This window comes from Sardina pilchardus, chromosome 20 (genome assembly GCF_963854185.1).
Source record: "Sardina pilchardus chromosome 20, fSarPil1.1, whole genome shotgun sequence".
Classification (NCBI taxonomy): Eukaryota; Metazoa; Chordata; class Actinopteri; order Clupeiformes; family Clupeidae; genus Sardina; species Sardina pilchardus.
Window position 1 is genome coordinate 9594013 of NC_085013.1, and position 15000 is coordinate 9609012.

At 46.4% G+C, this 15000-nt stretch overlaps 1 protein-coding gene across 1 annotated transcript in view; it reads left to right on the forward strand.

The window, feature by feature from the left end:
* The first annotated feature begins 7898 nt into the window (after nucleotides 1–7898).
* The window catches only part of gabrg1 (gamma-aminobutyric acid type A receptor subunit gamma1), a 7821-nt gene continuing 719 nt past the window's right edge, over nucleotides 7899–15000 (forward strand). The window contains exons 1-8 of the mRNA XM_062523465.1: nucleotides 7899–8104; nucleotides 10587–10747; nucleotides 11178–11245; nucleotides 12352–12572; nucleotides 13212–13294; nucleotides 14219–14356; nucleotides 14497–14649; nucleotides 14893–15000. The exon at nucleotides 14893–15000 is cut by the window's right edge and continues 89 nt beyond it. Of these exons, the coding sequence (XP_062379449.1) occupies nucleotides 7899–8104; nucleotides 10587–10747; nucleotides 11178–11245; nucleotides 12352–12572; nucleotides 13212–13294; nucleotides 14219–14356; nucleotides 14497–14649; nucleotides 14893–15000 (1138 nt within the window). The remainder of the gene's footprint in view (nucleotides 8105–10586; nucleotides 10748–11177; nucleotides 11246–12351; nucleotides 12573–13211; nucleotides 13295–14218; nucleotides 14357–14496; nucleotides 14650–14892) is intronic.

Consider the following 15000-nt stretch of genomic DNA (forward strand, 5'->3'; position numbering starts at 1 on the left):
GCATGGGTACAGTTGCCAGACTAATTAGGAAACGTGTCCCTGATTGGGCCTTGATTGGGCCTGGCAGTGAGCTGGAGCGGCTCAATCACCACAGAGTCTCAGTTCTGCTGCCACTGCTCATGCGAGTGCTCCCTCACAACGGGCCCCTGAGACAGGGGGGCGTCGGCTTCCTGGTGGGTCCGATCAAAAACACACTCGCAATTTTTTTTCTGTCTAAGGTTTATTTATAAGAGACACAACTAACAGTATTAGTGCATCTAAATATAGTATATGTTGTCATGTACAGTACGTCGGAGCAATATGACCAAAGTCATCTCATATCCTAATAACGATACATACAGTATCACAAAAAAAGCTAACGAGCTGGCATACAGTATGGCCTGATATTGAGTTTTGAATTAAATATATTTGACAAACAAGGCCAAAAGTGTCCGGTAAATGTTGGCTTATTTCAGAAACCTGCCAATGGTGATGGGCCTAATTTACATAGATTTGTATCCACAGTTGACATTTGGTGCTGGCTTGTTTTGAACCCCGCACATATGCAAAACTATAATCAAGTAACAATATTGTCAATATCATGATATGAAATTATAATGGAAATTCTTAGCACAGGGAGGAATTATCACATATGACACAGCCCTTCAGTTACATAAGGTTAATTGAAAATAAATTAATTAAATAAACTGTCATATATGCCATTCACAGTCCAAAGCACCACACCATAGCACCAAAATGAGAAGACAATGAGCAGTATTGTGTCAAGTTGCATAAAAGCGAAAAAATAATCTGAAATAATTTCAGCTTGTCTAATTGCCTTTATTTTTCATTTGCCTTACTCTGCTAATGCCTTTTTCATTAATCCTGGTGTCAAATAAGAACTCTGCTGCCTTCTAAATGTAGCGTGTCATGGTGTGGGTGCAGACGTGCCAGTCATCAGCGCTGCACGACTGCTGCTGATTAACATATCACCACTGAAGGCTAACGAGTCCATTGTCACAAATGTCAGGAAAAAGGAAGGCCCAGCTGGCACTCTTTTGTGGCTGGATTAAACTGGAGCAGGGAAATAAACTCTGTAGTGGTCTACATTTTGAGGGTATACAGGCATACTCACCACAAAGACTGAAGACATAAAAATATATCAGATCTTTTGTAAAATGGAGCCCAAGAGGTGTCGTTACGGGAGTTTTTTTTTTTTTTAAATACTGAGAATGTTTTACTAAAGCGTAAAACATCTGCTCATTTAACTAAATCATGTGCTTGTTTTCATCAATATTATGCTCGTTTTAATTACATTGTGCGCTAGTTCTCATTACATCATGCACTGGTTTTAATGATTTCATTCCCATGTTTTATTCACAGAAACTAGGCCAGCACAACAGACTTGTAAGGAGCCCTTAAAAGGGCACATTAAAGTAAAATGTTCACACATTATATATATTGCGAGCTGAACTGCTAAAACATACCTACATTTGATAAAATGTGCGCTTGAACAATATAAATTGCGTGCACAATACTGTGTTCTATACATTCAAATAGGCCTAACACCGTGAGCTCAATTTACTTAAACATGGGAACGTTTATTAAAAAGAAGCCGACTTGTTTAGTCTGTTGTACAACTTTCTTTGGCCCTAACAGTGATAGCAGTGGACAGTTTACTTGTTTACAGTTAGTGGTGTGAAGCCACCTTCCAGGCTCAACCGTTGACCATGGTTGTTAGTTACCATAGTCACTGCTTCATAGGTGTTCTGTTATTCAGAATTAATGGCTACCCACCAGTCGATCAGAAAAGAGCATTTCTTCTGTGATAAAAGAGGATAGACCTATCTCTTTAATTTTTTGAAAGATTTTGCATTTTCTAGAATAAGGAAACACCTGACGCTTTTGTCATGGGAGAATCCAACCAATGAGGGTGATTTTTGATGTCATGCAGGAGGGTTCTACCTTTGCAGTTTGTGGCGGGAAAATGCACAAGCTGACTGCAGGTGCCTTGCTCTAAGGTCTTACTGTAAGTTCAGGTGACATCATGGTGACTTCTTGCCGTGCAGGAGGAAGTTGGACAGAATTTCTAACCAGCATCCATTGTGTTCAACCCAGCATGTATCATGTTAAGCCAGATCTGTGTGGTGCTGCATCAAGTCAAATGAGCCTATAGACAGAGGGAACAAGGAACCATAACATAAGTTAAGCTTGATAAAGTTTGGTCTCTGCATTGAAACAGACACAGTACACAGTGAGGTGAAGCACACACTAACCCGGAGCAGTGAACTACAGTAGCTGCCACAGTGGCTCTCAGGGAGCAGTGACGGGGTTAGGTGCCTTGCTCAAGTGTGTGTGTGTGTGTGTGTGTGTGTGTGTGTGTGTGAGGGGTTAGGTACCTTTCTCAAGGGCACTTCAGCCGTGGATGTGGGCATGGAAGAGCAGTACTCAACCACTACCCCTGCCCACATTTTTCTTACTGGTCAGGGATCAAACCAGCCACCCTTCAGTTACAATACCTGTCTGTAGCCCTAACCAGTAGGCCACAGCTGCTGAACAGATTCTAAGTCATTGGAATGGTGATATGTCTTTTTTCGTGTTGAATAGTGGCTGTCTCGCTTCCACCTACTAGGGCCTGTGAGCAGAAAAAACACCCTTGCAGCTTTGGGCCAGCGGGCCGCTGCACTGACAAACAAAGTCTCGCAGCCTCATGATCACGCTCGCAATCTAACAAATTGCTTTACTGCACTACACACATACAGTACACGCCAGGCACCAGTTACTGTAGCACAAGATAGCGATGGAGTTCCTCAGACATTCGTCATAGCAGAGCCAGCAAAAAGAAGCTGAAAGCGAGTAAACCGTCGTCAGAGGAACAGGGAAAGAGGAAATGGCAGACAGACAAATTGAGGAGTGTCGTAAAAAAACATACGCTAAAGCTGTAGGGGGAGCTCTGCAGAGAAACCTGCAAAGTTCTGCATAGAGAAACTACATAGTTTCTCTTTACTGTAAGCAAACACCTAACCAAAATGGTAAAACTAAGAAACAAGAAATCCCAAATCATGACAACATTACCTTTTTGGTGATAATATGAGCAGAGATCCTTTAGAACGCTTTCTCAACCGTCTCTGATATAAGTTTGTTTCATCACGTCCTTTTTGTTTAGAGCCATATTCGATCTGTTTTCCAGATGAACAGCTTGGTGGGTATTGAGCATAACTACACTGCGCAGCCGCACATGGTCAAATGTCACAATTGGTTCTGTGGTCAATCACCATCACTTGTCTGGAATAAAAACACAGGTAGCCTATAATACACTCCATCAGTGACATTCAGGGTTTACATGAACAGCTAATTACTGGTTGAGGAAGTGATGGAAAGAAGCACATGAAAGGTAAATCAGCTTGTTTTTGAAGTCATGCAGATGAGAAAAGGAAGTTAAACTGTGGTCAAAAAACAATATGGTTCTAATTGTGTGTGTGTGTGTCTGTGTTTGTGTGTGTGAGAGAGAGAGAGAGAGAGAGAGAGAGAGAGAGAGAGAGAGAGAGAGAGAGAGAGAGTATGTGTGTGTGCGCGCGCTTGTCAGTGTGTGTACAGTATGTTTGTGTGAATGTGAAGGGAGAAGTTGCTGCTGTATAAAGGGACCCGATTAAAAGGTTTGGCTTGGATTATCAGGAGGAGGCAGCACAGCACCTCTTAACAGCTGAGCATCTGCCTACCAACCAACTAAAAGCCTGGAACACTCCCTGGGGAGACAATAATGACAGCCGACTTGTCATGTGATTTCCTGGGAAAGTGAAAAAGTGAATGTGTGCGCAGAGCAGCTTTTCAAGGTCAATGACGGCCTAAAGATATGACACATATCTAAACGCACAGCGTTTGAGTGAACACATTTTGCCTCTTTTTCATGTCACCCCCTGTCTCTGTCAAAAACAGAGGGCGCTGGTTTCTTGTAAGGGTAATAAGGAGATGTGTCCTGAGCATTGTGGGGTCACAAATTAAACGTGGATGCCAAATACGTTGTTTCATTGGCACTTTGCCTTCTTGTAACATGACATACAGACAATCGCATTGGCCTCTCTCTGAACAGCATCATCAAATATAGCCAAAAGGTTGTTTCCTAAGTGTAGTTTCTTTTCTTCATCATGATCGCCACGGCTAAATCTCTCTAAGCCACAATTTGTAGAGTGACATACCGTATAGACTTTGACATTGTTTCTTTCCTGCTCCAATAAAATCTCCAGCTCCAGCTTTTCCCCCTCCACGGGCTGATCTTACTCGCGGTTCCCCGTAGATTCACTTCGATTCGGTCAGCAAAATGCCAGACAGACAGTGTGTAACAACAGCGCCACAATCAGCGAAATCCTGCTCAAGCGCGCTCTCTCTCTCTCTCTCTCTCTCTCACACACACACACACACACACACACACACACACACACACACACACACGCACAGACGCAGTCTCAGAGTATCATATAGCCACATAGTAGCGGTCCACTCTCTCCCTCTTCCTCGCCCTCAACGCGTATTTCATTGGAGCACGGCTATAGGATAATACATGCGCTCGCTCGATACAACACATATTGGAAACATCTGCAGTCTTTCATGATATTTTCCTGCTGTCCCCTCATCTATAACGCAGGCAGCCATCTAAGAATTCCGTTAGAAAATTGAAAGTAAGGTTAAATTTTTTTCACTACGAAAATATATTTTAAATAGAGGAGAAACGCGGGATTCCGGTGCATTTCCATTCGTCATGGCTTTGCTGCAGCGGGAGAGGAGGAGAGCTCCGTTCGTTTCTCTGTTGCTCGGCTTTCTCGGAGTCTGGTAAGTTTGTGTCCGGACCGCCAGGACTAGCAAGAACGTAGGCATTCAAGCGGTGGTCCCGGACCGGAACCGTCACAAACGGGACAGGGCAGCGCATGAACTAACAACTGTGGTACCTTAACATTATGATTACAGTGACAAAAAAGCCCCCTATTGTTGCTTCGTATGTATGTTTGCATGTACTGTATCTCTGTGTGTTCAAACGGTGGGTGGGTCAGGGGAGTGAGCAAATGTCTCTTCAAATAAACACTGTAATTATTTAATCCCATTTCCCATCACAACACTTGGAATTGGTGAGAAAAATACCCTTTGCGCATGGTGTCAGACGCCGGCATATAGGGCAGTGGGCTAAGACAGCCTAATGTCACTTTAGACAAACAACCTTCAACTGATTTGTACAATGAACACAAATAACCATGTGTCAGCGAGTGCCTTAAACACCATTAGTAATTTGATTTTCTTTGAGCTAATGAGCACAGCGGGTCATAGTATTCGACTGTAAGTGCATGAATATAGAAACGCCGACATTCCTGTCGCACTCTGCTGTCTCTGTCAGAAAGCATGTCAGCTCATTCATGTCTCGCGGCAAACGTGCTATGCGTGCATTTCTGAGTCTGATTCACAAAGAAATGCCTCGCGCGCTTGGCTGTCTCCGGGCTTTTTAAACATGCGGCATATGGGGGCTCGCGCCACGACCTGTGTCTCCATGGAGATACCCTGCCCAACACAGCCACATAAAGTAGTAATGCTAATGAACGCCACAGAGGATATCCTTCATTTGTTTTCTGCTTAGAGGAATGGCTCCACAGAGAATCCTTTGAGCCTGTATAAAGCATAATGAGAAGTATTAGCAAGGTATAGCCTTCATCCAAAAATCGATGTGTAAGCATTTTATCTAGCTATTTCTGCTGTCAGTCAGGATTCCACTGAGTTGCTGGGTCAATAATCATCTCTCAGCGTTATCTTGTCTGGGTGGTATTGTTTCAGATTCCTCTAGAAGCTTGTGGGTTCACCAGCTGGAAGTGCCTATTCATGTCTTTTTTTTCTCAGGAGAAGCGACAGAGGAGAAAAGAAACGGAAGCAAATCCCTCCATTATTCAAACATGTCTGATAAACTCTTCTCCCCTGAGACCCTTTGCTTGTAGTCATATTGCTTCTGTAGTCATTAGTCATTTCCCCCACATAGCTCGGTGTGTATTTGTGTGTGGGTGCGTGTGTGTGCTGGCTCCTTATGTTGATAAGGAAGTGTGTATTTATGCCAGTTTCTCTCTCTCCCTCTCTTTCTCTCTCTCTCTCTCTCTCTGTGTGTGTGTGTGTGTGTGTGTGTGTGTGTGCGTATTTGCTTACCTAAAGCTGGCTGCTATAGATTACCGTTATCACTTGCCCCACTGCTTTGAGGAACAAAGCCACTTAAGACCAGGACTGATTAGCCGTACATGCTACTGTCTCTATTGTGGCATACTTTCCCCCCTCCACCCCCACCACCCCCATGGCAGTCACCAGTTTCCTCATATCCTACACTTTGTGCACTATATTACCTGGCACAGTAGACGATGCCTTAACACCGCTAAAATTAGCTCACAATAAAGTCACAGACTCAGCATTCTTTGCAGTATGGCACAACTGGGTGTATACATACTGGACTGACAGAATACTTCTGGATGATATCAGTAGTTTCACTTTGACCTTCACAGTGAACAAACCGTAGCTTAATATGAAGCCCTTACCTCAGGAACCTTCCGACCCCTCACCACATCAATTGTATGCACGGGTGGCTGATTACCTGGCTGCAGTGGCCAGCATCAGATGTTTCACTCCGTGAAGAATAACTCACGGTCGTGTAGTGTTTATGGCCTTTACGTAAGGACAGAAGCAAGGTCCTGGGCAGGTGTCCAGAAGATTGTCGTGTTCTCTCAGCAGGCATCAACCACGGGGCAGTGGTGTGTATGTGCGCATGTATCTGGAATCACAGAGAAATTACGTGATTATGTTCCTCTGTGTACTTTTCGCATGAGAGGCGATGACTAATCGGCAGCCAAACAGTGAGTTTTTCGCCGGGAGGGTGCACAGGTCCAAGTTGGGGAAGACAGCCAGCCCGCGACACATCTGGCACAAGACAAGGAGATCTCAGGGCGAATGCTGTTTGGCAGGGAGGAAAGGCACGGTGCAAATAGCCCCTCTGAGCTGTTACTCCAGCTGAGGACGAGCCACGCCATTATGGGCGATGTGTTGAGCCAGATTTGCTCCTGGGTAACAGCCGGCCCCCAGGGAACGGTGAGGGCGAGCAAGACAGGAGACAGACGATGCACTCAGCCAAGGCTCACCGAGCTCAAAGCAGGGGGGGGGACTCCTCTTCCCTTCCTCCCCCTTACCTGCCCTCTAGGTGAGGGGAGCGGAGAGAAGCAGCGTCAGCAAGGTGCTTGTGGAGCTGGAGGTGCAGGCTGAGCTGAGCTGAGCTGGGGGGGGGGGGGCTTGGTGGTGGTGGGTGGAGAGGTGGGGTAATATGTCAGTCTTGATGGGCGCGGGGCACGGCAGGAGCTTTTCCTCCCGGCCGAGCGGGGGAAGGCGAGGCCGCCGCTGACTTCACCGTAACTTAATCACGGCAGGCCGCGGCCTTCACATGACCGATGGCTTCAGGTGTGCCTCAGCCTCTGTCACGCCACTAGAGATTTGATTGCAGACCCTGGCAGTGGAGCTTCAGAGAGAGAAAACAGAGAGAGAGCGAGAGAGATAGAGAGAGAGAGAGAGAGAGAGAGAGAGAGAGAGAGAGAGATGAAGAGGCCGAGGGGAGAGGGGGCTGGCGGGAAGAAAAACAACATATTTGTGAAATCGTTTTTCTCCTGAGATAACAGGAAATGGAGGATATTGGCCCAGATTTAACGTGCAGTTTGACTCCTCAATTCCTCCTCACTAAGTTTGTTTACTCCCCACACCACATCTCTGCAACCGCATCCCCTCGCAAAACTAGGCTGCTGCCACTCTCCTTTTGTCTTTTGAAGTTGGCACCTTAACCTGACTGGCTGACCTGGATACCGAAGATGCCTCTTGCTGTGCATCTGTGCCGTTGCTGTGTGGTGTCATTCGTTATCATAATGACTCTGGACTCCCCAGTGCCGAGGGGGGAGACATTTAGCATGGCAGATGCCATGCAAACGCTCTATTTAGATGATGTGTGCCCTGGCAGTGCCAAGGGCACGGGGGCCCCCGTGGCAGGAGCGGGCAAGAGAGGCTGGACGCACGCCACGACACACACCGAGTGTGCCTCAGAAGGCATGAAGAAGATCACATGCAAGATGGCGTGATTATGAAATACTTACTTGACGATCAGCCTCTCTGCAGTGCGTTGTTTGAACTCAACAGCCTGCCACTTAAAGGTACAGTCTGTGATTCTGCTGAGCCACATGAAGTGACACGCCTCCATTACACGCTCCTGAAACAACAAATTTCATTGGCTGTTATTATCAATAGGTCACCACGATTGATTCCTATTGGCAAAATCTGGACAGTGTATGACCATCAAGGTTTTTTTCCAGTACACTGTCGTTAGCTATTAACTTCATTAAAAAAAAAAAAAAGAAAATGGTTATTGGCTTAGAATCCTGGACTGTCCCTTTAACATCTAGGTAATGGATGTAGACATCCAGGCAGAATCTAGAAGAGTGCTGTGTGACTTGTGTATTGGACACAGAGGTCATTTCTACCTTACACTCCCATCTGTAAGCCGCGCAGGCATTTCTCACTTAATGTAGATTGTGGTTGTCCAGAAGTGACAACAGTTGAGTTTTATTTAAATCCTCCCCGTGCTAAAAGTAAAGCCCTGGCACCGTAAAGCGTTCCACTTGGCACCGAGAGTGAGATACTAAAGGGAATTAGCTTCTGTAACAAATCACAGCCAGACTGCATGGCTGATGAGAGAGAGAGAGAGGGCGAGAGAGAGGGTGAGAGAGAGAGAGAGAGAGAGAGAGAGAGAGAAACAGAGTGACAGAGAGAGCTTGAGTTCCATTTCTGCAGAAATGCTAAGAAATGTGTGTCTGTGGATGTCGGTGTTGGATGTGTGTGTGTGTGTGTGTGTGTGTGTGTGTGTGTGTGTGTGTGTGTGTGTGTGTGTGTGTGTGTGTGTGTGTGTGTGTGTGTGTGTGTGTGTGTGTGTGTGTGTGTGTGTGTGTGTGTGGAGATGGAGAGTGGAAGTGTTTTGTGAGTCAAGGACTCAGTGGGAAAAATAAACAATCCCGGCGATAGAGCTCAATAAAAGGGACGTCTGCAGAAAAAAGTGTTGGCATTGAGAGCCGTGTCAGCTTTTCTCCCCCAAATAAGCACTTTTTTTTTACAAAAAAGGGAATTACAGCCACAGAGCACAATTGGTGTGTGTGCATTTCTTTTTAAAGTGTGAGGGTCTGTACACAGTGTGGTCATCTACCTACAGTATTATCTGTCTATCTATCTGTCTATCTATCCATCTATCATTCTTTCTTTCAGAGACATCGGAACCTTTTCTGTGTGTGCATGCTCTTGTGTGTGGTCATTCCCATACTGATACCTACAGTATATGATTGTACATTCCCAGAAGCTTTGCGTGTAATGTATAGTGTATATTAGTACATCTAGTGTGTGTGTGTGTGTGTGTGTGTGTCTGCCTTTTCATCTAACCTTCATTTCCTTTCTGTGCCAAACACACAGCTGGATTAATTATCATGAGGTCCTCTGCTAGCTTCCCTCATCCCTCGTTCACCCCCCCCCCTCTCTCTCTCTCTCTCTCTCTCTCTCTCTCTCCTCCTCTGCCCTTCCTGCTCATCCTCCTACCCTGCCTCTGTCTCCTTCTCTCCTCTCTCAGCTTGGCTTCATGGATCCCCCTCTCCTTATTCCCATCCCATCCCATCCCATCCCTTTATCGTAGTTGCTCTCCAACTTTATCGCTCCGTCTCTTTCTCTTTCTCTCTGTGGCTGTCTCATGACTCTACATTTCTTCCCTATCACGGTGATTTGGATCTCTTTTAACACTGTGCAGCAGCAGTATCGCACTTCTGTTAGCTGTGATTGTGATTCCCTCTCTTGCGCTTTCTCCTCATCCTCCTCCTCTCTCTCTATCTCCCTCTCCTTATCCTTCTCTCTCTTCTCTCTCTCTCTCTCCCTCCGCTGACTCACATCTTCCACCTCTCTTTCTGTCATCCTCCCTCCCTTTTCTCTGAAAACCGCCAGTCCATCTCTGCACCAGCACTTCATACTGTTCATCCTCCTCTATTCGTATCTCTCACTCTCTCTCTTCCCCCTCTCTCTCACCTCTCCTGCTGGTTCTTCTCCTCCCCTCCTTCTTTCTTTTCACCACCTCTTTATGTCCTGCCACTTTCACTCCCTCACCATTCCCCCTCTCCTCCTCTCCTCTCCTCTCCTCTCTCCATCCTCCCCTTTCTCTCTCCTCCCAGTCATTATCCCTCTCTCACTCTCTCTCTCACACGCCCCTCTTTTCTGGATTCTGCCCCCTCTTCAGATTTGATTTATTGCTCCGACAGTTGGCTACAGTGTTGCCAAAGCAATTATGCAGTCACAATGACAGGAGGGACGATGTTTTCACAAAGTTGTCAAGACGTTGTAATGCAAACAAATGGCAGTGAAGCTACTACTATGATACTAATCTAAAAAGCAGCATCTAGACTGACATTTCTAACCCTGCTGCCTCCTTCACCTTTACACTGTGTTTCTCTCCCTCTCTCTCTCCCCATCTCTCCCTCTCTCTCTCTCTGTCTCTCTCTCTCTCTCTCTTTCTCACCCCATGCTGTCCAAAGCTTGGCATTCACACCTAATAAGGCAGACGAGGAGGATTATGAGGACGTTCCCATAAATAAAACCTGGGTTTTATCACCTAAGGTCGACGAGACCGACGTCACCTCCATCCTAAATAAATTACTGCTGGGCTACGACAACAAACTGCGCCCGGACATAGGAGGCAAGTCACCCCTGCCACCGCCGCCATTTTGGATCACAGCCCATTCCCATAAAGAGTTCAGTTTGTCATCCAACTATTCATTTAGGAGGCAACTAGGCTGAGCCCGGGGCAGTAATAGTGAGAGAACACCCTCTCATGCCTCTCATAAACATATGGGTACTATGATTCTGCACAATTACCACCACTGAATGTGATTTTTTATTGCTTTTTATGCATGTTTAAAAACGAATGATCTTTTAATTTTGTGTTTAAATGTTATGTTAGAATATGAATAAAACAATATTCCTTTGATAGTTGGAGTATTTGCTAAGATGAATTATGCATGTATAATTAATCAATCTTTTTTACCCTCTGCATGTATCCATTTTGTATTTGCACTGCATGTCTCCCAGAATTTGCAAATAATTGGTGTCTAATTGGTGCATTTCAGTGCGACCCACCGTGATCGAAACTGCCGTGTATGTGAACAGCATCGGGCCTGTGGACCCTATTAACATGGTGAGCACAGACATGGTGTGACACTTGCTGTGTGTATGTGTGTGTGTGTGTGTGTGTGTGTGTGTGTGTATGTGTGTGTGTGTGTGAGAGCGAGAGAGAGAAGAGAGTGTGTGTTTTATGTGTGTGTTGTTTACTGTATGTGTGAGTGTGTGCGCATGAGAGAGAGAGAGTGTGTTTTTTGTGTGTCTGTGTGTGTGTGTGTGTGTGTGTGTGTGTGTGTGTGCGTGTGGTAGGCAGCCCCTTCCCAATTCAACACCTATTAAGGCAAACGCTGTGAAACTAAGCCCCTCACAGGCAGAGTCTCGTCTGAGTTCCCCGAGAGTGCTACATCTAATTCAATATTTATCAGGGCCCCTTCTCAGTTCATCCCGGGCTCGTCTGTCTCGCGTGGCGTGAGATTACACTCCTCTCTCCGCTCCGTTCTGCTCCACTGCGACTTCTGTTTTGACGTGCTCCGAGATTTTTGTTGCTGTCGCTCGCCGAGTTCGCCGGCTCGCCGCCACCGACTGTGACCTTCATAACACATTTCAGAAATTGCCCAACGCTCCGGCCCGCTGATTAAAGACCGCAAAGGTGGGGTTGGCGAGGGGTTGGTGTGCGGTTGGTGTTCCGATGGAGGTGGGTGGGGGGGAGGGGGGGTTGGACGTCTCTAAGTGCTCTTTTGTCCTTATCACCGCCGGCGGAGGAAATTACTCCCGGCAAGCGAGCCGTTGCGGCAGGGGCGGCGGCGGGATGGTGTCTGTTTCTCGTCGTCACGTACGAGATACGGAAGCGCGCCGAAGTGGCGGAATGACAGCCTGCTGAGGTCACGCCTGCTGCCGCTGTTTCCCTGGGCGATGAGAATTACATTGTCACTGTCACTCAGCTGGCGTCAAGCAAATAATAACACATTCCGTAAAACTGCTTAGTTGTGGTTATGATGCTTCTATCATGGTGTGTGTGTGTGTGTGTGTGTGTGCATTTGAGTGTGTGTGTGTGTGTCTGTGTGTCTGTGCAAGTTGGTTTGGGTGTACGAGTGAGAAAGTGTGAGTGTTTTTTTTAAATTGATTTGTGCAGTACTCAACACCCCTCTGGTGTGCGATGACGTGCCTCTTTCTCTCTGCCAGGAGTACACCATCGACATCTTCTTCGCTCAGACGTGGTACGACAGTCGCCTGAAGTTCAACAGCAGCATGAAGCTACTGATGCTCAACAGCAACATGGTGGGCAAGATCTGGATCCCGGACACCTTCTTCCGCAACTCCCGCAAGTCCGACGCCCACTGGATCACCACGCCCAATCGGCTGCTTCGTCTCTGGAGCAATGGGCGGGTCATGTACACTCTAAGGTAGGATGTGGCTTGTGTCATTGGTCATGCACTGTTTTGTCCTTAGTGACATCTACTAATTTGGGAAGTCTTTATTTTTTGCTTTTGTGTTGTTTTTTGAGCATTTGTTTTTCTGGAGTGAGCATGCACAGTATGGCACTACCTGCACAGATCACATCTATCCTGTCTGGAAACCAGACTTTGGTGTTTGGTCATGCATTTCTTGAAGGACCAGTGTGTGACATTTTCGGTCGCCAGACATTAATCAAAGCAGGTAACTATGCATGAGGGAACATCACAGCAGCACAGTCCAATTTTAATAGGCAATGAAACGCTTTTCGATGCTGGACCTTCAAGAAAGTGTCAGTGATTTATTTAGCTTAGACGAATACATCGGCCTTGATTTACTGCAGTCTGTAGTGACTTAGAAACCAGATGCAAACGAGACAGACCAAACCCAATGCTTTACTTATTGGACATTTGCGTTGGCCACATTGGTGGTTCTGACATTGTTTTGCATGTGTTCATTCAAGTCGTTTTTCATTAGCCGTAGCGTATTTTGTAAATCAAGGCAATATTAGTGTGCTAATCCACAACACAACTGAACACATTTGTTTTTCCTTTTCTTTTTCTACTTTGCACTTTGCTTTCGTTTGTCAGGTTGACTATTAATGCGGAATGCTACCTAAAGCTGCATAACTTTCCCATGGATGAACACTCCTGCCCCCTGGAGTTCTCCAGCTGTAGGTGGAACACGTTCACCAATCAGGCAACCAATCCCCTGCGCATACTCCACCCCCCCACCACCCCACCCACCCACCCCAGTAGACCAATTAGCAATCACCTTTCGCCAACCTTTAGCCAATCACCATGCATCGCTGATAATGGTTTGCCCAATCAAAGCACGTTGCTCTTGGTGGCCAGCGCCAGCTGTGTCCGGCAGTCCACCAATCCCCATTTGTTTTTGCCCGTGGTCATTTAATCACCTGCAAATAAGCTTTGACAGTTGATCAATGCCCACGCTTCACCTCAGCTGGCCATCTGATCTGCCCCCTGCAGCTCTGCTGTCAGTGGTCATTCCCCTCGTATCGGCCGAGAGGAATGACGCTTCCCACTCCCCGTCAGCAAATCCATTCTCTTCTTTCTCTTCTCTCTCTCTCTCTTTCTTTCTCTCTCTGGTCCTCATCAGTGTTTCTTTTCATCCATTCAGTGTCCTTTGTGTTGTTGTGGTTATTGTTGTTTGTGTGTGTTTTTTCTAAGTTCTTGTGGTTTTCATCTGACCATGGGCAGAGTGTATTGACCAGGACATTCCATTTTTTTGTACAAGCTTCTGAGTCATGCCATCATACTTTTGTTGAAGAGCGATAGTGTGTGTGTGTGTGTGTGTGTGTGTGTGTGTGTGGTTGCGTGTGTATGTGTGTGTGTGTGTGTGTGTGTGTGTGTGATGGAGAGAAACGTTTTAAGTCTGAGTAAGATTCTGTTTCCTATTGATTAATGTCTTTCTTTTGTTTTGCGTGTGATGTGTGTGCATCCGGCCCTCTCCGCATTTCACTGCATGGTGGTGCCGCATTGGATATGGTGTGTGTGCGTGTGTGCGTGTGTGCGTGTGTGCGTGTGTGCGTGTGTGTGCGTGTGTGTGTATGTGTGTGTGACTCCCCATCCTCCAGATGGCTACCCTAAGAACGAGATTATGTACCGCTGGCAGCGTCGGTCCGTGGAGGTAGCAGATCAGCGCTACTGGAGGCTCTACCAGTTCGCCTTTGTGGGACTGCGCAACGCCACTGACGTCGCACACACACAGTCAGGTTGGTCTGACGGCTCCTCTTCCACCTCAAATAAACCAAGCAAAGCCTGCATGTAAAAGGATCATGTAAGGATATTTTGTGTGTGTGTGTGTGTGTGTGTGTGTGTGTGTGCGCACGTGTGTGTGTGTGTCTTTCTTCAGGTGAATACGTCATCATGACCATCTTCTTTGAGCTGAGCAGGAGGATGGGCTACTTCACCATCCAGACCTACATCCCCTGCAGCATGATCGTGGTGCTCTCCTGGGTCTCCTTTTGGATTAACAAAGACGCTGTGCCAGCAAGAACTTCACTCGGTATGACAAACGATGTGACTGAAAGTAGGAAAGTTTCCTATTAAGTTAGAGTTTTTTATTTGCTGCACATCTGACACCACTGGATGAATGACAGCAACTTTATTGAACTGAGTTTCAGACTTTAGACGGTCTCCTATTTGAGGTGACTTCTTTAGCTAGCAGTGATATTAATAAACGAGTGAGCTTAATGGCAAGGCTAGTCTCGGTACGCCAAAACACCAACATGTTTATTGATTGGTCCAGGTATCACCACGGTGCTCACCATGACAACCCTGAGCACCATCTCCAGGAAGTCGCTGCCAAAAGTGTCCTACGTGACGGCCATGGATCTCTTCGTGTCGGTCTGCTTCA